This window comes from Serinus canaria, chromosome 9 (genome assembly GCF_022539315.1).
Source record: "Serinus canaria isolate serCan28SL12 chromosome 9, serCan2020, whole genome shotgun sequence".
In the NCBI taxonomy this organism is placed as follows: domain Eukaryota; kingdom Metazoa; phylum Chordata; class Aves; order Passeriformes; family Fringillidae; genus Serinus; species Serinus canaria.
Window position 1 is genome coordinate 9,396,814 of NC_066323.1, and position 27,341 is coordinate 9,424,154.

Sequence of the window (27,341 nt, forward strand, 5' to 3'; positions counted from 1 at the left end):
AAAAACTATATATCAAAGTATTTCAGCTAATATCAAGACTGTACAACGACCTGTGTATATTTTGGAATAATTTTTCTTGGTTCTCTGTCAGAAAAATCAGAATGCATATGACAGATCCTTCTACTAGTGTTACTACTATAACAAAATAGAGAGCAGCATGTCTAAGTTATCTGGATGCAAATACAATAAATATAACAAGTGGATGTGGAAATAATGAACAACACGACAGAAAACAACAAAATTCCCCTAAAACAATATAAGGCACCTGCAATTTTATTTTAAAAGAAGAATGAAAAAGAAACAAGGGATCACTGAAATGAGAGCAAGAAACAGCACAGTTTGGCTGGTATTGATTTTTCTTTGTGTGGGAGATTCTATGTAGGGCAATTTTTTCACTTGTCACTGCTTTTCCACATTCTGCCCAGGGATTCTGAGAGTCATGACATTGAGCAAACACCCCTGGTGAAAAATATTGCACTGGGGATGCAGGGGAAAGTATAAGAGCACTAGAGATTTCTTTTTTCTTAAAACTTTCCCCAAACTTGCTGCAGACTCGTGCAGACATTCTTCTTTACTCCCCCGCCCCTTTCCTGCTTGTCTAAAACAGACTTCTCTTTGCCTCACCACACAATCTAGCAACTGTTACTGCCAAAGCCACCCCCCTCTGCTACTACAACCATCCAAAACTACATTCCTATATACTGTGGCTTCATTAAATTTCCATCTCAGTTTCAAATCTTAAAAAAAAAAACAAAACAAAAAACCGCAAAAAACCCAAACTTCCCTTCTTTCCAGGCTTGCTTATTAAATAATGATGATGATAATAACAACAATAATACAGAAAAAGGTGAAAGATATTAGTAGCTGTGTTAGGAACACAAAACTGCAAAGCATCTGGATCTCTGACAGCCACATGCTATGGTTTGTGCCCCTCTCAGACACACCTACTCATGAACTGCTCATGCTTCAGCTTAAAAGTCTGCTAGGCATTTTGAAATCCCTGGTGTGCAAAAGCCAAAGAACAAAATAAAGTTAGTCTTGGAGGCAGAGCTGGCAGCACTACCTGTTATTAATTCTGCCCAATGCTCCCCATGATACCATGTCTTCAATTCTTCTAGCTGCCAGAATTCAACTGTTTGAAATGAACTTTTTCCCCATTAATGTGTGAAAGACCTTGAGTTAACTAAGAAGTTTCAGATATTTCTAGAAGGTGGCAAAGAAAACAAAAAATTGTGGCACAGAAGACTAAGACCAAGAAAAGAAGATGGCAAAAGATGGGAAGAGGAGGGAAAAGAGAAGAAAAAGTGGGAGCTGGGCACAGGACATTAGATGTAGCTGGGAAGAGCAATACTTAGAAAAAATGAACTGTAGCCATCAGGGAAAATGAAAACCAGGGAGCAGCTGACAAAGAAGAATCAAAGTATATGCAGATGGGATCTAATAATAAGTACTGCAGAACAATGGAGAAGATGGAATGATTGAAAAAACAAACCTGAAACATTGTTAAAATTAAGGCATATAAACAAAAGGAGACACTGGTAGCAGCAGATTTCTGGAAGTTAAAATGAAAGAGGACTGGAGATCAAGAAACATGGAAAGCACGATCACTTCTTGAACAACTATGAAGGTGATCCTGTGAGACTGCACAACACCAAATGAGAAAGCACAACAAAGCACTGCCACTCACAACCACCAGCCCCTCCTGGATGATATTATTTGGATTAAAATCCAAAACTGGAATGAGATGCTAGTACCAGTTGGAAATATGAAATTCCCTGACAAAATCGCTCATCCCGACAGCAGTCGGCACAGAGCCCTGACAATTTACTACTGCAGTAAATTTTCCCCAGGAGCTCAAACAGCAAAACTCCATGCACTGAAATTCAATATTCCAAAATACCATTTGAAGCAGTTGAGACTTTAACATAGGACATAGGCAAAATCTGACAAAGTTTTTAAGAAAATACCAATTCTGCTGCTCTTTGATTTTGCCTTTAACATCCTTAAATCAACAGTATTTTTACAGTTTTCACAACACTGTTTTTGTGTAGTTCCACCTAGACCTTTCTGGTTTTTTTCCTCTTTAAACAAGCTACTATCTGTAGGAAACATTCTGGTACTTTAATAATGATAAAAATAAATAATGTTAGCCAAAAGTCACTACTTACCTCCACCATTAATTACAACTGCACTCCCTCTGTTTTCTTGGTACTGACTTTCTCTTCTCAGTCTCTGCTCTTTGGTGAACTCTGCCACACGTAATGGGAGATCTGAGAACTCATCTGTTGGCTTTGGAAAACAAACAGTGAAGCCTGGAAATATTTCTCCTCAGAAACATAATTTTGTAACCTACTACTTCTTGATTTGTCCTTGATTTGTAATTCGATTGCCCTGTTTTATAACCACAAAACACTAATTTAAAGCAAAAGACAGCTATAATGTATTGTTTTAAAAAAACACAGAGTTGAGCTTTCTTTAGAAACCAGCTGCCTACAGTTTTGTTTGCAGTACCTGCATGTGACTGAAAACATCCCAGGATGGAAAATCCTAGCACCTTCTCTAAAATCAAGTTAGGAGTGCAAGCATGGAGTATAGCTCACTGCGGCACTTCAGGTCATGGCTATTTTCTAGATGTAAAAAGAGGAAAAGGGAACTTCTTCCTGGCAATAATAACTGACAATCTTTTTGCTACGAGATCCTATTTTCCTCCTTGTAAATAGCAAACAGATTTTAATGTTTTAGACAAAGGAAGAAGACAAATTTCCAGCTGATTTCCAAAACTGAATTTTCATGTTCAGATTTATTTTATTGAAACATCTTTTCATGAAAAATTACAGTTGGATCAGCATTGTAATTTGATATTGTTACAAAGTTTTTAAAATAAGGAACCCTATTTTTCTAATTTTTTATGCTCTAGTAAATTAACCTCTCATGCACTGTTTTATACATATCTGTTAATACTTCCAACTTGGGGTCTGTCCCATATAAAATTAACCTTGCTTTTTCTCCAATACAACAAGTAATATTGGCTCAAGGCATCCTGCACACTAGCACATGCGTTACCTATGGAATGTGCTTCCAGATACATACATTTAGTTATCTTTACTGTACAATACTGCACTCAACAAAAATAAAGCTGCAACACTTACTTCATTCCCTGACCATCTTTTGTCTCCGCTGTCCACACTATTGAAGCCAGAATCAAGTGCTCCATATGGACGACTGGAATAGAGCTCCTCGTGGCTGTCAAACACACAGTTTTAATTATTGTGATAGAAACACCACCAAAAGCTTCTCAGCCATTATACAACAACAGCAGAATAAGCCATCAAGCATACTTGGAGTGTGTTCACAAGCTCAGCATGTCTGAAAAACTCAGGCTGCACTTGCTACAACAGAGCAGGAGGCACGCGCTGACAGCTCACCATCCTTGTCAGTCACCTGCCACTTCCTGGCCCTCAGAGCTAAGCTGATTCAAAGGAGAGATCCACTCTTCAAACATTTCCCAAAGAGAAATTATGACAAAGCAAACTGCAAACTGGTCTCATATTTCTCTGTTTAGCAAGTCAAACTTTCATTTTCTACTACTCAGATGTTTTGGCTGAAAATCACTGTCAAACAAACTTTTACATAAATAAGCATAAATATGTACAAAATCACTAAAAATACAGAATATACTACTTTTACTCAAAAGTATGGAGCATGTATTACATAAATGTCTTCTGTGTCATAATTACATAAGAAACTGCAGTAACAGTATTTCAGATACATCATAATGTAATAACTGTAGAAGTACAGTTCTCATTTACAGAGCTTTGTCAATGACATGTCTAGACAAAGGCATTAGACATGTGCCCAGTGTTACAATACATATAACCAAACAGGCATACAGTTCTTTAAATTTCTGGGCTGAGAAACTACGTAATTCAGCAGTATAGCCATCACAGATGTCAACTCTGGCAACTGCTGCAGATAGCTACAGTAAAAGAGACAATGGGACTTGTCTGATGCACTGCAGATGGCATTTCACAAAGGCTCAACTGTCCTATTGGCACTCGATGCCCCAGGGAGAACTGCAGCAGTAATTACTACATAATACACAAGGAAGAATGAATTTCAGGAAGTTAATTGCTTCACCCCATCAGAACTAAATTGCAGGTCACTTTCTCACTGGCATTGCTGTCAAGTTGCTGCTCCCTCTGAAATTCCACTTTCAGGAAATTATTATTATTATTATTATTATTATTATTATATTATTATTATTATTATTATTATTATTATTATTATTATTATTATTACTATTATCATCATCATCATCACATTATCTTAAGAGAAGACCAAGAGGCTACTCTCAAGGCCTATTTTAATTTCCAGATAGACATGAAATAGCAAAGAAGTACCAGGAGGGATGGAGGCTACAGATGAGACACATTAAGCTATGCAGATGTAGACTAAAAGACAAGCTCTTGCATCTGCATGGAGTTTTGATTAACTCAAATCCACTTTTATGGCCCTGTATTTGAACAAAAAGATCATCTGCATAATAAACCATTCAAAAGAAAAAAAGACAAAGAAAAAAACAACTCCCTTCTTCTGGGTGAGAAGAAAAAAGAATGACTATCAAGTCACCCAATGTAGTTAAAGAGCTACCAATTTGAGTAACTGAAAATAGAACCATAATTATACTAACAGTTCATAGAACTTACACATATTTTTAAAACATGGGTCAAAGAAAAATCCATCTGCAGTAGAATTCCATTTTAAAATGAATCAATATTTTCAGCACCTCCTGAGCACCTTGTTGTAAATTAAACAATTACTGCAAATTAAGGAGCTCAAAAATGAGGAAGTGTTTTGATACAAATTTTCTTTTAGCCTCCCTTTTCAATTGGAGAATTTGAAAAGCTTTACATCTAACACAAAAATTACCTGGAAGCTCAAAAATACATAAACACTGTGCCCAGGACTTCTCCTTTCTAACAAGAAAGCTGCTTTTTGTCTTCTCAGCTCTCACAACTAAACCCACCTATCCAATACTACACGTTTCACATTTATAATCATACAGCAGCCATCCTAAAATCAGCTGAGACTTGGGATTTTTATTACTCCCTGACCAACAAGCCACAAGGAACAACCATTAGGCATTTAGAGAAATCAGACCATTTTGGGGTAACTACAGCTTACAGGAAGCTGTGTAAGGCTTGAAATCAAATGATGAGAAGCCAAATGTCTGCTAAGACCAACACCAAAAGACAGTACCTGCTGCCATTTCCATGTCACACTAAAATCTGAACCTTTACCTTCTGTAAGCAAGAACAGTTGCCCAAGTCCCAGAATATTCATTACACTGGTTAACCCATGAGTACTTGGTATCTTAAATCTTCTAGCTCCAGATTGTGCCAGTCTGCCAACAACTGCTACACAGCTTTGACAGTTCTGCCTCCTCTCAATCTCATTCCCCCAAGCACCAACCTGAGCTGCTCTGAGTTTCACAGCTGCAAATAAGACTAGCTTGCTGCAGCTAAACAAAACTTGCTACAAGATAAATTTCACAAAGGACTGAAGCATACAGGGACCCACTCTGGTTAAACAGTTTGATATAATTTGACAAGGCTAAAACAATCAATTAGCTGTGCTAGAACCTCCAACTCACGTCCTGCCATAATGTTTTGGAGCATCTTGTTTTATTAGCAGTATCAACAGCCTTGCTATTAAAAATGTTTGACAAATGTGAACTGACAGTATGACACAGACTACCATAAACTTTAAGAATTTCTACCACTCAGACTCTCAACCTGCATGGTATTACACCAAACTGATCAGATAAACCAGCAGCAAAGTCTAGGGGGACTGACTGATACCGTATTTCTATTGGTCACCTTTGAAGATAACAAACACAAAGCTCTTGTGCCTTGCCTGGAAGTATTAACTGTATCACAGCTGAAGGACTTTATTTCTTTCACCTCAAATTACATAGAAATATAATAACTGGGGATTTTCACTTTCACATGATCATTCCACAATTTTGTCCTGATATGTGCTCTGTTCCACCAACAGTTCTTCCATAGCTACATGAAGATGGAAAGAATCACCTGCAACACTAAATGCCCTAAACAGCACAGTACAACAAAAAATTCTACCACCAACTTTTATCTTTTCTTGGGTATAGAAATACAGCGAAGGCAAAGCCAGTTGAAGCTCATTTCATATTGCTGAGTCTGGTAAAAATTCTAGAGAAAGCATTCTCAACTAGTTTTGCCCTTATTTTTACATTTACAATTTCAAGCTATGATTAAAATATAAATTCTCCTCATTTCACATAAGCAATTTATGAAAATTTCCAAAGCAATATACAGGTACAGGCAACAATTACTCAGTGAGCCTACAGCCCACCTGATTTTCAATTTCTCTTAAAAATGAACAAACTATGTTAGAGCTAAACAGATCATGATATTTTCTCATTTAGAGCCTTTTCCTTTAAGAAAAAGGACAGTATCCTCAGTATTATGCAGAAACCAGCTGCAACAGCTTGTATTGGAAATCGATTAACCCTTGACACATTCATATGCTGACCTAATCTAGAACAGTAACTTGTGACATTCAGTGCTCATGAGGAATCACTCTGTCAGCCCCTCATGCAAATTCTTCTTCATAAACCTGACTCATGATGATTTATTGTGAAGCCCCCTGATTCATGTTTTATTGCTTCTAAGGCAGCAGTATATCCTTCAGCAAGTTACTCTTCCACACATCTTCAGTCAAAGATGACTGAAGTAATTTTTATATATATTCAGTTTCATACTTCACTGACTGCCTTTCTTCTGTATCACATAAAAGAAATAATTCTTAACTCCTACTTTTTGCTAGACATCTTAATTTAGCAGCTGATATGGCTGACTGTTCCAATATTTGTGTTACAATGCCAAGCAGCAGTGCCAAGTGAAAGCTTGCCAGAAATAACAGTTTACTGATGGGGTGGAGATCAACATTTACACCTGCGGTTTGAGCACGGCCATTATAAAATTCTGTACAAAAGGTTAAAAATCACAGCTGGAATATGATTCAGTAAGTCTGTGAAAAATATTAAGATCTTGTAAACTGAACATAGATGTTAACAACACAGGAACATGCCCCCTGTATTGTTTATTATTATTCTCTTTTTACTGCACATCAGCTCTGACATTGCCTTTCCCATGACACTGCCCAGGTCATCTCCTGAACCACTTCTCACACACTGGCACCTTACTAGAATACACCATGAAATACCATAAACAATATTTTTCAAAGCTTCCTCAATGTACTTGCCAAAGAACAATTCTTGATCTGTTTTTTTTAATAAACTCGAGGCGGACTGACAAAATTTTCCTGAATGCCATTAAATTTGGGAATGTGGCTTGTGCAAAACTTACCATGATCCAAATCCCATGGGTCTCCTATCATAATCAGGCAGGTCTGGAGCTATCTTGCATGCTTCTATGTTCAGATATTTAAATATATGAATTTTTCCTTTTATACATATCTTAAAAAAAATGAAATTCAAAACTCAAGTAAGTATAATTTGACAATATATTTTCAAAATACACTACAGACATTTAAGATGTAGTTGAGAATAATAATAAATGAGCACATTTACATCAATCAATGTATCTTTTATTCTAATATCACTGCATTTTAGAGGAACAGCCATAGTGGAGCATCATGGGATGCCTGTGGTAGACAAATGGAAGCTGTCCTCCAAGTACATCTGGTCTGCAGGCAATTCTGTCAGCTAGATGCTGAAATTTCATCATGCAAACAAGACATGAGCATTTACAAGTACCAGAATTTATACCCCAGAACAGATGCATCCCACCCATGCCCATATTTGAATGTCAGTGGCAGACTGCCAAAGCCAGCTCAAATTTATAGTCAATGAAGGCAGTAACAGCTGTCTCTGCTTTCACAAGGAAAGCAAAACCCTACTGAAACTACAAGTTTCAGCAAGTGCCCCTCTTGACTCTGATGCAGCAGCTCACAGTAGAACCTGTAATACTCAGGGGCTCCTATACCCACATTGAAAATCAAATTAGTCATTAACAATATTGCAGTTTCTAGTCAAAGGCCAATTTGAGTACTCTGCTGCAAAGTGGATCAGCAAACTGCAGCACTGAGGCCTCAGTCAAAATTTTTATATTTGAGTGACAGAAAATTAGTCTTGCCTAACAGTTTCCTCTCACCTCTGTGAAAGCAGAAATATTCAAGCCAACATTAGTGAAATTTTTGTAATATTCCACAGCAGAGACTATTAATACAGTAAAGAGAAGAAAAGGGATTTTTCAAGCTGTGCTACATATTGAATACTTGTAGACAATAGAATGTATTTAAAGTTCTCTTGTTCTTAAATAACAAATATGTAATATAATCCTTCAATTTATAACTTAGTTCTGCCCTTGTTAGCTGAACTAGTCATCTGATTTTGTAGCTGCAGTTTACCTGTGCAGGGGGGGACTGGAGAGGGTTGTTTTCTAACATGATGGTCTGAAGATGTCTGAGGTTCCTATAACAAACTGGTATTGTTGTTATTTTATTGCAGGAGAAATCTAATCGAATCAAAGGCAACTCAGCAAGCTCTGGAGACAGAAAACAAACATACAATTCAGAAGATGAAAAGAGGGTAAGAAAAAAAGCAAGCGTACAAAAATATGTATTTCAGACAACAATTAAGCGGCTTCTAGCTCTCAGGGGAACAAAAAGGGACTGAAAACAGGGAAGTGTTTGAAATTTCTACTGTTATAGTGGAGAGCCATTTTCTCACCTTCAGGTAAACGCACCAAATTATTTCTTCTCACATTCAGGTCTCGCAAGGACTCCAAACTGCCAATCTGTGGAGGTATTGTCTGTATTTCATTACAGCTCACATCCTACAAAGAAGAGCAAAGAATGAATTATCACTGTCTAAGTCTCTGTTAACTAAAATATGCAGGTGTATTTAAGGACTGAAAAAAAAAAAAAAAGACAGCTACTTATATAACACCTCAGATCTGTATATTCATTCAATCTTACTGCTGACACAGAGCATGTTCTCATTTTATACACAAAGGGAAATAAAAGCTTAAAAAAACTAAGCATTCAGATGTAGAAATTTATTTCAAGTTACTCCACAGTATGTCAGATAGCACAATTTGCTACATAAAAGCTTTCTGTCAGAAATAAACATAGCAAGAACTCTAATTCCACCAGACCTTCTTTTCTAGAATAAGGAACATTTAAATTGACATGAATCAGTAGCTCTCCAATGCATCTTTCCCTCACATAAAATTCTTCTAAAATCTCAGAGGATTTAAAATTCTTTTCTAACACCTCTCTATAAAAGCAAATACAGTTAGAGACACTGTGGCAGACACAGATCATCCTTAGATCAAGAGCAGAATGGTAATAGTTGGAAGTCAAGTGTATACTCACAAGCTCTGTCAGCTGTCTGAGCCGTCCAATTTCTTCAGGTATTGAAACCAGCTTATTATTACTTGCTATCAAAACTTTTAGTGGAAGACTACAGAGGTGTACTGGCAATGTTGAAAGCTGGTTTCGACTTTTGGACAGAAAGAAAACAAAATAATAAGTCTAATGAGAAATATTCATGCAATGAAAGACAAAAAAAGCACATCCACTTAGATAATCAATACTGTTTTTATGTAATTACTACAAAAGTGGTTCCATGACGCTGTTCTTCATTAATTGCTTTATCTAGTTATGTGTGAACATACTCTGAATATCAAGTATCAAGGCTGATCAGAGGCTTTTGAACTCAGTGAGAAGCAATGTGAGGTTTTTGTGCCTTTTCAGGGGCTCTGATAAGTGGCCATGTCCTGTCACAAAGGAGTATGTTTGGGCTGTGTGCAAAAGCTTTCTTCTTGCTAAAGTAAAATTGGTAAGACAGCTGTTACCTGATATTTAGAAATGTTAGCGACTGTAAGTTCAAAACAGCCTCTGGGATGTAGCGAATGCAGTTCTGGTACAGATTCAGAGTCTCCAGGGAGACAAAGTGGCAGGCTTCTGCTGGAAGCTCCGACAGTCTGTTCCGTGACAAGTCTGAAGGGAGGGAAACAAGAAAGATTCAGTAAAGCTGCCTTAGAACTTCAAAAGTTCCTTGCTTGGCAAAGTTGTTTTCATTAAATTTCTCTAACCAAAACATCTACCAAATGTTTATACTTGAAGAATCTGTATGTTTCCTTGGACAGCTCCAATTACCAGTCTATGGGCACAAAATATCCATGAGCATTACTCTCCTTCACAAGCTGCATTGTGATAAATAATGCAGTTGCAAAGGCTTCTTTTTTCTTTAAAGGTCAAGGAAAGCTGCTGCTTATAAATTCCAAAGGGCAGTTCCCACAGACACACACCTACAGTCCCCACTTCCTGGCACACCCAGCTCTGAGTTCTGATAGAAGCGTTACCCAACCCCCAGGAATGACAAAAGCCAAAAGCTCACTACAGCAGGGGCTGTGATGGATATAAAGTTCAGCAGGGTGCACACAGGTAAGAAAGCATGAAAGTCATGGAAACTTCTAATCTACCAATACAAAAAGTTAATGGGGAACATAATGAAATCCCTTGTCTGTTCACCAATAAAAATTTTTAAAAAGAAATAAATTAATATATACCCCCCCCCAGTGCACAAACACCAAGTGCTTCTTTCCAGCTAGTATCAGGCTCAAACATGACCTCAGCTTCAACTTGTCCCAACTTGATTTTGAAAAATCAACACTTTAAATGAATGTTTCCGACAGCTCTAATAGTGGGAGTTAAAACTACAAAATTATAGGAGTCAGCAATAAGTTTGCATTGTATATCTAGAATAGTTTTATTATTTTATGACAGAAAGCAGTTTGAGATCTTTGCCCTACTTTTCTACTTTTTGTGAAAAAGAAAACATTTTTCCCTTTTATCCCTTTTCTTCCAAGAGTGAAGAAAAACTTGCACTTACAGACTGCTAGACAGGCTCTATAAACATCCTGACCTTACCATTTGCTAATCCAGATAAAACATCAGATAAATGCATCAATGCAAAGAAATATCATTCTAACGGATCCTTCTTCCTGCTACTGCCAAAGCAGAATTTTCCTACCGTTAGAGCTTGTCCCAGGTGCTTTGCATTGCCAGAGTGTGTGAGAGAAACTGATCAGAAATACAGAAATACCTCTCCCAAAAACCCTATACCAGAACCAGGGAAAAAACTTGCTGCAGACAGAAGAATCCATATTTTGGTGGCAGAGACTATTCTTGGCATTTTAAAGCACTCACTGAACTCCAGCTTAAGTGGAAGCAGCAAATTAATTGGACTGATCACAATCTGCTTAAGAATATGTAGGTAACAAAGGAGTCAATAAAGTAATTGTATATATCCTGCAGAACCCAGCATACGCTTCCAAGAATTTATGCAATGGATGCTTATTTTGCACTAGCTATCGCCCAGAGTGCTCCAGTATGTCCTAAAGTCCCTTCTGCTTTACTTCCATAGTTTTAATTCTTATTAAGAATATAGTGAAAATGACAGCACACTCCAGCCCTCCCCTCCAAGTTGCAGAGCTGCAGAAGATTTAAAGAAGAGTTTTAGTGCTGTGCTTCACTGTGGTGTCCAAAACTATGACATTCCTAGTGGGATCTCAGTGTGCCAACACTGCTGTAAAACATAACAGGAAAAGAGAGGTTTTCAATCATACTGTCCCAACATAAGTCATGTATCCTGAAATATTTCTACCAAGTGCAGCTAACCACACTGGAATTATCCACCATCCACACAACTTGCTATGAGGTTTCACAATACAATTGTATGTTACCATGCAAGAAAGAGAGAAAAATGCAAATTATTTCAGAGAAGACAAGAAACATCAAGAGTAATTTAGAAAAAATACTTATTTCCCAAACTGACTGGATGTTTAACCATCTATTTGAAGAATTATTGCAACAATGGTTTATGAATAAGGTGTAAAAGTTTCTGAATTCCACCACTTCTCCCACAACATAGGAGCATCCTTCTGCTCACAGCTTTATCCCTCCTTCACACACCTGTGCTGCCCAAGGCAGTTTGAATTCTACCCCTTTTAACAGAGAAACAGGCATTCCAAGTAGTGAGCCTTATTTTCTGGCAGAAAAGTGACAAAAAGTTTCTTTCTGCTCTGTTTTGGAAAAGGTTTGACCACAAATATGAGAATTCTCATTTGCTTTTTGTTTCACTTTATCTTACCAAAGAACATCTAAAACCTCACTAAAATTTCTGCAAAGACTTCTATTTCTCAGAGAAAAAAACAGATGTTGTAGTGAGGTAATATTTAAATTTTCATATTTTTTAACAAGCAAGCAGTAATCAGTGTGACGCAGGTTATTTTCTTTAGCAAGTAGGTGCACACCCTTGCAGCTTCTCATACCTTAAACTGCAAAAAACAAATGACTAATTCCCCCATAAAAGCACAAATACTGAATTTCACTATGAATAATCATATGAATGAAATATAGCTGTTTTAATTTGAACTAGGATTAACTCATTTGTGTCCACATTTCATGGGTTAAAATCACTGTTACCAGAAATCTTCTTTAAAAAAAAAAAGGCTCTCCCAGTTTACTAAAAATGGATGTGTTTCCTTGAAGGCAAGATCATGTGGAATTTTGGCAAAGAGAAAGCATTCTTTGCAACTAAGCTCTTCGTGAAAGATAAAAAAGCCAACAGTACAGATACAAAATGAAATCTCAGAGCAGAGTCAGATCACTGACCTTTTCCATCTTAATTAGGATTCTGTGGAGAAAGCCAGCAAATCCAATGTTAAATGAGACTAGAGATACATTTCAAATTGCATCATTTGGCATTAAATGCAAACTCCTCAACTCCTCCTGCTCAAAGAAGAATGTTCCTCTAACATCAAACATTAGCAGGTCTGTGTTCACACATTTTTAACTCCAGCTGTAACACAAATTTTGTCTCCAAAGGACAATCAGTGATGCACAAAGATGCACTGTTTAACATATGGGGTACCCACTATCTACACTACAAAGAGAAGGAGCTGCAGTTCAACTGCTGCTGGCACCCAGACCAGCTGGGTGGTGGTGAATTCCAATTCATCACGAGATGCTGATGGGATCAGTCCACTAATCCTGTTGTGATGGGAATAAGGCTTCTGCTCTAGACCTGGGCTTTGATACAAAATTTTGTTAATAAAAATCTGCTTTTTGTCATCAGAGACCTGCATGTGTTCCCCACACACTTTGAATTTCTATTTTTTAAAATTTAAACCAGCAAAGCCCAGATTTTGGCTGTCTATTCAAAACCAAATGTCTGCAGCCACCACAACACCTGCTGGCAACACTGATGTACCAGAGATTGTGACACTGTCAGCTGTGGGCTCCCACCCATGATGTAACATGGCTCCAGAACAGCCCCTTTGCAGCTGTGTGATGTCAGCCATGAACTTGCTGCTGTAATGCAACCATCCTGGTATCTGTGAATTGATCTGAATCCCAATGGTGAACAGACTGCCCTCGGCTAGAATGACTTCATTTCTATGGCAAGCAAATGTTCTTTTTTCCTAAAAACTATGAGACATGAGACATGTGTTGCATCTTGAAAGCACATTCATGGTTTCCTTTAATAACAGACAAATCTAAGACATATGAGCTTGCATCGGACAGAGGAAAATATATTTTCTTATGAATAATTAAGAAGCCAATCAATGACAAGAAAGCTGACAGCCAATATAGTGACAGAAGGCAAAAGGCAGCACTAACTGGTTTAGGAAGAGAAGATAGAGCTGTTTAAGAAGAAATACCAGAATCTGGAACTTCTGGAACTGTGTAAACAGCCCTTTTTTTTTCCCTCACATACACAACTTAAAGACCAGAAGTAAACTCCACACTTTCACACTGATAGCAACAAAACCGCCATTGCACTGGAGAATATCCTTGAATTGGGTGATGTAGCTGTAATGACACGGAAAGCAGCTCACTAGAACAGCTCATTTACAGCTACTGCTCCCTGGAAAGTGACTGCTTAGGTACAGCCACCTCTCAGATAATGTCACTAAAACCATCTTTTGAGGAACTTGATGTCATCTGATTGCTCAATGCTGACATTTAGAATCAACTCTATTAGAACAACAACATTTCCAAATAGATTTGAGGCACATTGTTACACAAACCTCAGCTCCACCTTTAGCTTGTCACTCATTCTTAAAGCCAAATAAATGCATGCATCTTTATCCTGCTTTTATGATATAACCTAAGAGCAACAATCCTTGTGATTCTGCTGACTTTTAGGAAACACTCCCAAGAGTGTTTCCTAAGCTACTAAGAGAAAATTAATATAATGAAAGCATAGCCTCAAGCAGATGAGCTACTGGTATTATGGTGCTGACTTTTCTTGCACAAGGAAACCAGAAATCATGATAAGAGAATACGTCTGTGATATTCTTCTGATGCTGTTGGTCCCTGTACTCGGTTACTGGGAGTGTTTTTCTTTCTAAACACTGAAAATGTTGGCATCCTTCAAGCTTCATTTCACACCTGGAGGATTTCCTGACACAGGAGGGGTGACTTTACCTCTTCCTGCCTGCTGCGATACAAGCATACCACTTTTGCCATACCCTACTTTAAAACAAACCTCAAAAATGTCATCTCCTGACTCACCTTCTACTTGCCAGCCCTGTCAAACCTGAACCTTTCCCAATTATTTTCCCAGGCATCACGATACTCTTTATGTAAACCAATTAAGGTAAGGTGGCATTGACTGAACCAAAATGCATTTGTTCCTTCTGTGTTTTCCCCAGATAAACTGTCAAGGACAGCCCCACTGCCCAAGCCACAGAACAGATGTAACAAAGACATCTGTTTTCACCTGCATTACTTCTGTAGCCCTGTAATGAAATATGGAATTTCCAGTTTCAATTTCCAGCATTTCATGAAGGAAGATTAAGTTCAGATGTGATCCATCCTTGATACACTTATCACATTTCAATTTTCAGCAGATCCATGCTTGATATGCATGATCACATTCCTGCTTAGCAGCAGCATCAGACTGCACTTCAACCATTTCCATGAACTAACAGCTTGTTACTGGGAATCTCCAACCTGCTGCTTTGGGCACCATGCACAGGCTGTGATTTCTGCAGTTCCAGAAAACAAGGCAAAGGTTAGTAGTTTCTTCCAAATGTTGACTTGGTGGTGCTACATTTGGAATGGAGAGTGACCATCAAAACTTGCTCCACCAACCTGAGAATTCACTGCATAACATGAAACACAAATAGAAGATTACACATCCCACTGAAATGGAACATCTGGATTGCCTTGAATGCTAAAGACAAGGCTTGTAGCTTTTGACCAAGGCTGCTTAACTGTCCTTTATAAAACCTGCTTCAAATCACTGCCAAATCACTGCCAAGTTTCACATGTGTGAATCAAAGTTTCACAGATGCTATTTCCTCTGGCTACAGTTTTATTTTGGAATATTCAATACAAATAACAAAGTTTCTTGCCAAAGCTTTTAAAAAACAAGAAAACCCCTCACTTCTCTGAAGAACTCCCACAAATCGCTTGTTTGAAGCAAGTTTAATGAAGGGAGAACTATGGCCAAAGCCTTTACCGTTTCTTTTTTTCCCTTCAACACCCAGATTACCCATGAAACCTGGCTGGCTTTTTTGTTTTCTAATTCAGAAGCGTCCTAAGAACAGTCACAAGGGAGATTTGCAGAATCTGGCTTCCGAGTTACTTGAACTACACTAGGCTTTTTCAGCAACTCTTTTCTGTTAAAACACATCATATTTAAAAAAAAAAAAAAAGCAAGTACAACTCTCTTACCTGGCCAGGTCTCTGCAACATTCACTATTTGCTCTTAAGACTAGAAAAATCTATATACAAAGATCTATAAGAACTTTAATTATACTAAGTAAGAAAACTCAATCATACCTGGGATCAAAGAGGAAAATAGAAGATTCTAAACACCAACTCCCATTCTCCTTCCCTTTTATCTCTTCACACAATTTTAATGCATATTTGCTGAAGTTTACCTTTCTCTTTTACATATGAAGGAAAACCTCACAGGTGCCACCATAAAAAAAACTGACTAAGCACAAACACATATTACAGTCCTACCCTTAATGTAAGCTGCTGTACGACCACTGACAAGAAAGCACATTTCCAAGGAAAGCATGATGTCTTGCTAGAGCAGAACCACCCGAGTACTGCAAGAAGAGGATAAACATTCTAACAAGAGTAACAGCTTGGAATACAATGCCACTTCCCCTGCAAAATGATTTCATTTTCCTTTTGCAAGGAAAAATATTATTTGTTTATTAAAAACAAAAAACCAAACAGTGACAACTATAGAACACCATTACACAGTTCTTCTTGTGTGGCTACCGGAGAGCAGGCAAGAGTGACAAGCTCCAGTCCCTGCAGGAACTGAAAACTTTTCATATTCCAATAACTCCAATTGCTTTTCCTCTAATTGGCTCTAGAGCAGAAAAATCTGTAGCCTGAATGGATCAAACTGTTACATCAACTATTGTTTATTCATTATTCAATGAATAATGCCTTCACAGTCAGCCACTTGAAGCCTCAAAGCAATTCCTTACTGGCCATGTGTTCCCATCCTCTCCCTTGCACCAGCACTCCTGCCTGTGCAGCCACACTGCCAGTTGAGTCTCATTACTGAGAACAAATCCTGAAAAAAACCAAAGCCACAGTCTTCAGACCTTCTGAGGCATGATACAGCTCTTGCTGCAGTTGAGTAATCTCTAACATCAACGCAAGGGAGAGGACAAGAATGTGGCTTTATGAGTATTGAAGAACAAGATTAGGACTTCCGGCAGTACCGGGGATTTGGACTAGCTGGTTAATGACAACCATAAAAGTGCCCTGTTTTTTTTTTTAGGGTTTTTTGGGGGTTTTGTGGGTTTTTTGTGGTCTTTGTTTTGTTTTTGGTTTTTTTTTTGGTTTTGTTTTGATTCCTTAACTCACACTTCTAATAAAACAGGTCTTTTCAGAGTAGCAAATACAGGAATGTGATCAGGAATTTACACCCAAGTTTTGCTCACTATGGATACATACCTCAGTACAAAGCATGGTATGTCCTTGTGTACACACCACAGTATTTTAAGGATGGCACACAGAGTAGCTAAGCAAACACTTTGACAGTGATATGAAACCACTTTTCAGATGAGCAGGGGCAGATTTCCAGTAGCTTTAAAAGGGAGGCAGAAGGAAGTCAGGTGACCTGCCAGCCTGGCCTTATGACTGGCCAGTAAACAACAGGACAGATTACAGACAGAATACAAACTGCAACTCATGTACTGCTACAGCAGAGATGATGCAAAGTGGAACTGTTTATCCATGTCTGAAAACAGGAATTAATTCTAACCCCTTCACATGCGGTTTGCGGTTAAAGAAGTTTTTACATGTGCTCTACTTCCACCTTCCCAGTGACAGTCCCCCCCCTTCTCTCTTCTAGCAATTTCACTCCCTTTCCTCACTAAACTTGGCACTCACCCAACAGCTTATGCATGCTTCTCTTTCAAACAGCTCTAAAACTAATTGGAAGTTGGAGAAGCAACTTTGCAAAAGTTTTATCACTGAGTAAATGAACTGGAGTCTTCAGCTTACCAAGGCCAATTAAATCAGGGAAGCTCAGTTCCTCGTTGTCCAGCTGCAGTGCAGGCCCCTATGCTTTTTTATGCAGAACATACATAGACACAGTATTTATCTCCAAGGCAAGATTGGACTACACCTACAAAGCTGGTATGGCAGCCTACACCCTCCATTGATAAAACTGGTTTAAAAGAAGCTGTTTGGGTTTGGCCCAAACCTACTCCTTGTTGATTTAAAATGAAAAAAGAAAAACAAAAAAGTCAAATGATAGTATGAAACCCTCATGTCTAGCCTTTTATACAGAATAACAAAGACAGTGTAATGACATCTGAAAACCTTGGAGATTCCCACCCTCTGGGATCTGACTTCACTGGTTTAAAATTATCCCCTCTCTTGGGTCCTCCCTACCAGCCCTTTGCTGTAAGCTACTAATTCTGCAGTGCTTGTGTGAGCATTTCCCAATTCACATCAGGCAGAAAAACCGTCAAGTTAGCTCACATGATTTTTGAAGCTGTTTAAACTACTCTTGCAAATTTTGCCTGAAGCTAACTTAGGGAGGACTTACATGAACTGTCTCTCTAGTGGATATATGAGGGCAGTGACTTCCTTTGGCAGGACAGTTTCCTTAAATCAGCTGTTATCAGCACATTGACAAATAAGCTGAAGTCTTGCCTTAACAAAGAACTGAGAAAAGGAGTAGTAAGAAAACAACTTTTGAAAGAAAATCTTTCATCAGGATCTTCTAAGTTGACATTACTTTGTATTTAATCAGATCAAAGTCTTCATTACTTAAGCATTCCATTTTCTTGTAGCATTATGCAACCATCTTGGCTAAAACAAAGGAGACTAATCTTGTTTTGTAAATGTCTCACTGCAACACAATCACTTAAAATCATTACATGGTTCAGATTTGCTGTTTTGATTCCCAGCATACAAAACCCAAAATTTACCTCTTCTGTATTTCTTCATCATCTATTTTTATCTAGGACATCTGCTTTTCTCAGTTCTCACACTCAGAACCATGGAGAATAAATACCAGTATAAGAAAATACTCCTACCAAAAACATCAACATATCTCCCTTCTATGGACTCTCCCAATCAGAAAACATTCCTCATTTTCTTTGACATCTCTTCACTTTCCCATGAACACTTCAAGACAACTGATGGCTCAAGACTTGAGTATAACTTGTCATGTCCACAGGGGCAGAACTAACCTGGCTGTCAGTTCATAACTTACAGCAACTTGTTCTTAGTGATCTGGTTTGTTGTGCAGAGGGGAGTTGAGCTGCCATGCAGAAACAGGAACAAATGTGGCAAAGGGCTGCAAGAAAGTTCAGTTGAAGACATTCTTTTACAGGCTTGAGTTGAAATGCTGAATTTGAAAGTCAAGTCACTTAATACATATTTTTTATCTTGTTTTTAATTAAAAGCTTGATAATGTTGTTATGCTTGTCCTCACATCATGGTAAGCTGTATTCAAAAATAAACTTCACTACAGGACACAGCGCAGGCTGCCACCTCCAGAGCAAGAGATGAGCCAGTGGAACAGGGAGATGTCTGCTCTCAGCAAGAGGAGAGAAGGCTCTTTGTTCTATGGGGCAACTTTACTTTTCCTTACTTTTACAAGTTAAAAGTACCATTTCTCTCATGGTCCAGAGATTGGTCAGTAAGCACTCAGAAGGCTTAGAGATCTTCACACACATTATCATCTCCTCAAACCCATTTCTCTCTCTTTACCAATTTTGCTTGGAAAAGAGAGAGACATGGAAAACATGGGGCACACAGTATGAATGAAGACTATGCACAAGAGCAGATATGAAAAATAGAAAAGACTCCTGCAAGAAACTATGCTGCACATACAGCTTCTCACAAAACAGACAGGAAATAAAGAATATGATAAATATTAGTTCCTCCATTTAACGATAAAAGTTTCAGATACTGTCTAGATACCATAGTCTGTAGTTTAAAATCCACAGCCAACCTTCAGTTATTCATAAAAGGGAAGGGAGGGAAGAGTCAGATAACCAGGACAAAGCAAAACCACAGGATAATATAAAATCTAATGCAGAGCATGCACAATCATAAGTAATGACACTGATGACAGAAGAGTGTCAAGGATCTCTAGAAGGACTGAGCCAGGCTAGAAAAACCCTGCAAGGCAGCACAGTGCCTTTTGAGTACATTTACACTGTCCAAGCGGGTCCTTCCACACCCAGCTCAGGCATCCCAGGTACATCAACCACATTGATAAACAACCCTCAACAATCTGCTCATGGCTATCGGAGTCACACTTGGAGAGATCATGAGTGAGGAAGACTGTGTGGTACTGTCACTTTGCTGGATGTTCTGCCCTGGCTTTCATCTCAATCAGTAAAATCTCTCATACACACAACCATTCTAATGGCTCTGTGAGTAAACTGTAACTTGGGGAAGGACAACCTGGCATGGAATAAAAGCGGGAGGAATGTGTCAGTCAGGAGGGCTGGAAACATAAAATGCAACTAACAAAGATTTCTTATTTCTACTATTCATTCTATTTATTTTACTAAAAGCTTCAATTCTTCTTAATACTGGACATAAAACTCTTCATCTCCAAGCATTTTCACATATAAATATGTCAGATAATATAACAGCTGCTATTTACATATTGTCACATTAATTCTGCATATTCCCCCTATATATTTCACCAATCAGTTCAAAATCTATTACTAAAGTTCTTTTTTCCCCACAACAGTTTAAATAGAATGATAGAATAAAGTCTGCAATAGATAGACAGGCAATAAAGAAAAATTGCTAGCCGCAAATACATTTCAAAATGTCTTAAGGGAAGAGTTAGAAACAAACTAGAACTGAAAATTCAAAGGTCCTAAAAAGCAAAGTGAGTAATTTCACATAAAAAGGCCAATTACTTCCAGAGAAAGGCAAGCATTTCTATAAAATTTTATGCCTCTTATTTCTGCATTTCTCTGACACTCTTAATAGAGTGCCTCTGTATTTATGGCACTGAGATACAGCTTCATCAGACTGCACAGTAAAGTCAACAAATATGTCTCATACCACTGCAGACACCGATCCATCTTCTGCAGAACTGTATTTTACTGAGGAGAAAAGTCAATAAAGACCAACAGTCAAAAGTCCTATGTTCTTTTAATGGCTCCTTGGGGCCATCTCTCATGCTGACTTCATCCCTAACAAAAAAAGCCTGTTACACTTTACACAAGCAGTGTTTCAATTTCAATAGGACAATTATTGCCAGAATTCTAGAAAGAGAGCTAGAGTCTTAAAAAGTCATCTGTTCAGTACAAGCCATTTTAGTGTCAAGGAATAAAACAACAGTATAGGATATGCATGGAAAATATCCCTTATCAGAGGGAACAGCCAAACGAGGAGATAAAAGGCAGCAATTGCCAAAACACATGTTTAAAATATGACATAAATTTTGACTCGGGAAACCATAAAAGTCACCTTCAGTCAAAAACACACCATGCAGACATTACCAGGGATCAAGGGCTACAGGACTGGCAGTCACCATTTCATTCATCTTCACTTTTTTAAAAAAAACACCTAAGCTTGCTAAAAACTAGTAGCAAGGCTATCAAAATTATTATTACATTCTCCAGTTAGTATTTGAGGTGAATTGTATGCACTTCTTTTCACAAAATAAAATTAACAGTATGAATGCTGGAAGGAAACATGTTTTATTAAAAAAAAATCCAAACTCATCTGACCACAAATGATTTTTTTTTTCAAATCCAAACCAAACTGATTCCTCTTCAGGGAAATGCTTAAGTTGAGTAAACACTGCTCTTAAGAAGCTGTCATGAAAATTAATCTCAAACTGCAGCAGTCACTTTGAAAATTTTTGGCCAGTTGGTTCTATCCCCCCAGGTCCTTCAGAGAAACACTTTTCTGTTGCATGTGACAACTTTTATCTATACCAGCTCAGTGCAAACTGAGGAAAATGAAAGCTTTTTGCCTTGCTAGGAGAATTCTTGACAAACACTGAGCTACAGAAGAGAAGCTGTGCAGCCACTGCCCACACTGCACAACAACGTTGAGAATTCCACTTCCAGAGATCTCTATTATTCTATTTCATAATGACTATTTCAACTGCTGGTATTTTTAGCTGTACATGTATATAAAACTGTAATTTAAAAAGTGTTCATTTGAAAGCATGTAAGAATTTCAAGCAGAAAAATCTCCAAGTAACAGAGAAATTGCCTCACCCCTGCTAACAGAGGGCCACAGGCAGACACTCGAGATGTGTGAGAGCATTCACTGCTCCTCGGCAACATGACACTGCCTTCTGCCCGCTGCTCCTGAAATACTTGACTGAGTTCCAGCAGAGCAGGGTTTCATTTTCCAAGACTGCTTCACAAAGTTGCAGTGAGGGGAAGTGTGCAGTAAATGAACTCATCCCCCCAGCCCCTTAGATAAAGTTCTTTCAAGTACAAAAGGAATTACCCAAGTAAAAAAAAAAAAAAAAAAAAAAAAAAAATCAACTTTTTCAACTTCAAAAAATCAGCTTTTTCAACTTCAAAAAGCAAGACACATTAAAAAAGCTTTGAAAATGGAGCCAAAACTATTGCCAGATTGCAAGTTCAAGTGCAAACCTCTGGATCCATCTAGTATTTTTTCCTATCAAAAATTATGAGTATTGTTAAAACATACATTTGATATTTATTAAATCACTTACCTTTCCCAAAACCTCACTAGGATAACAGGCTTTGATACAAAGTGGGTCAAGAGCCTCCAACTCGTGTGAACATGAGGCAAATGAATAGTCAGAGACTGCAAAAAAAGCCCAAAGAAATTCAACCCCAAACAACAGAAATAGTCCCAATGCCAAAGTCACTCCCTGATTTTAGTCAACAGATTTAATGGAAATACTTTGGCTTTAACAACTCCCTAAAGTCTACACAGGCTGTGGGGAGATAAGAGAGAAGGGCTTTGACGCAGCAAAGAAACTACAGATTTGATACTCACTGAATAGCAAATAAGCCATTGAACCACACACAGCAAACTGGAAGGGCTGATTATACACTGAAAATAATTGGCCCTGATATGCAATATTTGAACAATATCATAAAAATGGCACAGTATTAAAAGATTCATCTAACTTCAGTATAAATATGGAAGTAATCAGCAAAAAAAAAAAAAATTAAGAGTAGGAAAATGTGTATCGACCAGGATATTTGAAGTTATATTAAAAAAAAAATCATGATAAAGCACTAACAATAGTGGCAGTACAAATATTTCTCTTGCCCTGAAAAAAATACTGAGTTTATTACTGTAAGCACAATACGATGAAGAAAATCTATCCTGAAATCATCAGAGGCACAGAAATGCATCTCCACTTCTAACAGAAGTAAAATAAAACTCCCTGGCCACTATAAAGAAAGAATGAGAAACCTGTGAAAAGTCTCACCACAAACTATATTTGAAAATAAAACTATTTTAGTTTGTATTTCTCCTGATAATGTTTAACAAACTAGAATTTTTTATTTAAAAAAAGCAGCACCTACAGCAAAGAAGAAACAACTGTTATAACTGTGACAAGAAATATTAAGTAAAAGAAATGGAGAGTACTGCATTTCACTGGTACAGAGTAAGACAGCAAGAGTGGCAGGACCATAAAACAAGTTGCCATAAACTGACAAAAAATTTTGGTAATGAAAGTTTGCCACTGGATTTTGACATTGCCTTTAAAAATTAATACCAACATTACACCCAAAATGACTCTTCTGCACAACGTGCAATTTTATGACATTATGTAGTCACAGAGCTTCAAATCATCTGGCATGGAAATACAAAGGCATAAGAAAAACCTGTTTCAATGAATTCACTTATATGCCATATAATAAAGAAGTCCCCCACATAAGGTATGTGTTATAATTTCTTTTTTCCTCCTCTCTTCATGGAGCACAAACTATGCTTTCCAGCTTTCAAATGACACGCTTCTGCCTGACTAGTAAAACAATACACCAAATGAGTTCTTCTCGAAGTCCTTCTCCAAATTCTCTGACATAATGATGTCGTGGTGCACACAGGAAGGAAGCAGAATGTGCCACACAAAATAGAAAGCAAGATACAAAGAGTTGGGAAATGCAGTGATAGGAGAATTTCTTTATGGTCCAAACCAGAATAGAAATAGAACAGGCAAATCTAAAAGCATACTACAAATATGAACACACTTTCTTCTAAGATGATTTAAAAACAGACACCAGTGCTCAGCAGATTGAGACACCTCCAGCTGAGGAAAACAGAAGTACAAAGTGCTTCTCCAAGGGTGAAGTGGCAGGCAGCCCACAGACTGGAGAACAGAAAATCTGAGGGCTTTTTGTTTGTTTACTTTTGTTATCCCTAACAATTGTCAAGTACCAGACACATTTCTCCTTCCTATAGTGAGAAAGCCCCAGGGACATGTTCTGTAGACATTCACTAGAAGAGGAAACCCCTTCCCCAAACCAGAAAGAACAACACCTCATTTGAGTTATCCCACAATCCACTCATACAGCCTGCAATGCATGCTTCTAAAAACCCTTCTATTTCTATTTGTAACATTTTCAGCATGGTTAAGAATTGAAAAAAGCTGTATCATATAGCAAGAGTACAGCCACAGTTAAAAAAAAAAAATCACATTTCTGTCTGAAAATCTAATTAGACAGAAGCAATTATAGTAATTATTGAAAGTGTTAAAAGTTTTTCTCCATTTATATACTGCAAATCTGGCAGCACTGGAACAACAAATGCATTATTAATGAAAATCTGTATTTTTGCCTTTTGTTTTATGCATCCAAAGAGGAAAAATGTGTTTTAAGTGAAAGGAATATGAACTGAATAACATTTAATTTTATTTATATGTGGAAAGCTACTTAAGCAATCTGGTTTCAAACTGATAACATGTTTTTCGAATGGAATTTCCACAGACTTATTTCTTAACCATGACAGGGCAATACAGGGGCTGTGAACAGAAACCAAAGTGCAATAATGCTGATAAAAGAACCTAACAGATGCATTTATCATTTTACCATATCTGTGAAAGCAGAAATGACAGATGTTTAAAACATCACATCTGTATTATTCAGTTACATAATTCACAGCCAAATCATGAGCACTAGAAATGTGTGTTTGTGATTTCCTTCACCATGCTCAGAACAACACCAGTTCTGAGCTAATCACCAGTGAAGGTTTGATGACTGTTACCAACAGTGAAGCTCCTGGGATTTCCACACTAACATTTAATGGTAATTATAACAATTTTCTGACACACAGCCATCCCTGAATGATGTGAAACAATTTGCACCCAGCAGAACAGAGCAATGAATATTTAACATCTGAATATTTGCAATAAGTTTACAGCTCCAATGGATGACCTGCTGTTTTAGCATAGATGGGTTCCAAAGATAATTTTTTACCTTGCTAAGCACAAATTTCCCCAGTCCTTTGCAAGCCAGCAGAATGAAAGGAAACAGCAGATATTTTATGGCTCACAACCACATTCAGTTGTGGCCTTCTATAAAAACATTTATTCCATAGCTGAGCTGGGGACCAGTGTAATGACAAGCTCCTAATTGTCCTGCTATTATTGTGCTCAGTGACTCTCAGTCCCTGAGAACAGCGTGACTGACACCAGCTCAAAGACCAGTAGAAGCCTTGGTCTATGACTGAACTAAAAGATAATTAATAGATGTGACCATAGATAATAGTAATCATGAGTTAAGCATGTTCAAATTATTACTTGTCTCATCAGCATCCTAAAATTAATATTCTGATTTGATTTAAAAGATATTTCCTACCAAATGTTAAGATACCAGTTATTCCTCTTTTTATCATGCTAACAACTTGGATGAGAAGACTGGAGTTGGTGATGAGAGAGGCATTTGAGACCAGGCAGGATTAACAAGAAAAGAAGAAATTGTTAAGACACGAAGTTGGGATAAAGGAGATGAAAAAAACACATGGGCAGAAGAGACAGAACTGAGGTAACAAACATTGCTAGGAACAAGACATGTGACATGAACACAGGGAGGAACCTGCGTAGAACATAATCACCTGGTAGAGCATAATCACCTCCAGAAAACCCAAACACAGAACCTAAGATCTGATCAAACCATCACCTCTGCCCTCGGACACCTGTACAACTTGGAAGTACAGCATCCCACCCTACAAACAGGTTCCAGGGAATGACAACCTCCTGCTATCTTGCTGGCTCACCTAAGAGAAATGTAAAGATTGGAACTGTCCTGAGGAGTCTCACAGATGCTAGCTTTAATCCACTTGACCATTCTAGAGAATTCAGACTGCATCTCTGACTAAAACCCACCCTGAATTTAGAATTCAGCATCAGGAAAGCAACCTGGAAAACACACTGATATTTTGTAAAGAGAAAACTCAGTTAAAAACTTAGGTAACATGGCTAAATCAAGCACAAGGATGATGAAGTCTATCATCAGAGATACCCACAGAACTTTAATTGCTCATTTCCTGTGCATATCTACTGTCCCCATGTCTTTAATTAAAATCCACATACCACTTTTCATCCTTCTTCCAATTTCTTCTGTTCAAATAGACTTTTTCAGACAAGATGAAATTACAGTCAGAATCAGGACTGATCACAGTCAAAGGCTTACAAAAGAGAGTGCTGTTAAAAAACCAAGAGGGAAAAAACCCAGGGAATTACACACAAAAAAAAGGGATGGTTAACCTGAAAGTAGTGAACACTGCTTTGGAAAAATAGATTGCATACTGTCAGTGCCACATATTTCCTTCATAATACTAAGAAAATTTTCTAAATTAATCTTTCAAAAATACATTAATTAATAACATTTTTTTTAGTTGTTGAGCTTGATTCCCAGTATTTCTAAGGAGTCACCAAGGCATCTGAACTTATTAAAAGCTACATTTAAAAATAATGCCTGTAAGTTCAGGCTCTAAGTATTTTAAATTTTGGTACTCCAAATCAACAGATGCTTTCAAATTTTGTACCATTCCAAGCTTCATACATATAAAATGCAGTAACATTACCCTGCTTCACTGCACAGAGGTTACATGAAAAATAGTGTTTGAAAACTTTTCAATAGTCTGGAGCACTACCCAAAAGCCCAAGGCAACAACAACACATTTCTGTATTCAAAGCTAAGTTTCAACAATAAGCTGAATAAAGAGACTAAAATTCACATGGGTCACTGAACAATGTGGGGGTGGTGGGAGGAACTGAATTGATGCTCCCTAATCCTCCTGCCCTCTGCCCAGAGCACATTATAGTTACAAACCATATGTTCCATCAGCCAACACCTGGGCTGCATAGCAAGTTGGGGGGTTTCAGTATATTCTCCTTTTGGAGTGCCTGAAGCTCACTGGGAGAAGGCTATGAAATACTTTAACTTTCAAATCAGTAACATTATCAGTGAGAAGAGAACAAAGACTCCTCACTCCAGAAAGACATGTGGGCTGCCAGTGGAAGCAGCAGTTTGTAGTGTAGGACTGTAAGTGAGGCTGAAGCCAAGGACTACTGGGACAGTTCGGGGGACTTCAAGCTGAAACATTAAACCCTCTTCCTGCACCTATACAAAAGCACTAACTTAGGCACAACAGTCCTATAAAGACCACAATGTTGTACCATTTGCATCTTCTCTAAGTATCTGTAATTCAGGGAATTAAGGCAATATTTTTAACTCTGATGCTCTGATAAATCAAACCACCAGACATTTCTAACATGAATGGATTTCCAC

General features: G+C 37.8%; 1 protein-coding gene across 13 annotated transcripts in view; it reads right to left on the minus strand.

Annotated features, from left to right (window-relative positions):
• The window catches only part of LRCH3 (leucine rich repeats and calponin homology domain containing 3), a 60,486-nt gene that overhangs the window by 26,863 nt on the left and 6,282 nt on the right, over positions 1–27,341 (minus strand). For all 13 annotated transcript variants that reach the window (XM_050978042.1, XM_050978049.1, XM_050978043.1 and 10 more), the window contains exons 2-8: positions 9,924–10,068; positions 9,442–9,568; positions 8,795–8,900; positions 8,473–8,609; positions 7,410–7,519; positions 3,150–3,243; positions 2,169–2,289 (exon numbers count right to left, since the gene is read on the minus strand). In XM_050978042.1, the coding sequence (XP_050833999.1) occupies positions 2,169–2,289; positions 3,150–3,243; positions 7,410–7,519; positions 8,473–8,609; positions 8,795–8,900; positions 9,442–9,568; positions 9,924–10,068 (840 nt within the window). The remainder of the gene's footprint in view (positions 1–2,168; positions 2,290–3,149; positions 3,244–7,409; positions 7,520–8,472; positions 8,610–8,794; positions 8,901–9,441; positions 9,569–9,923; positions 10,069–27,341) is intronic.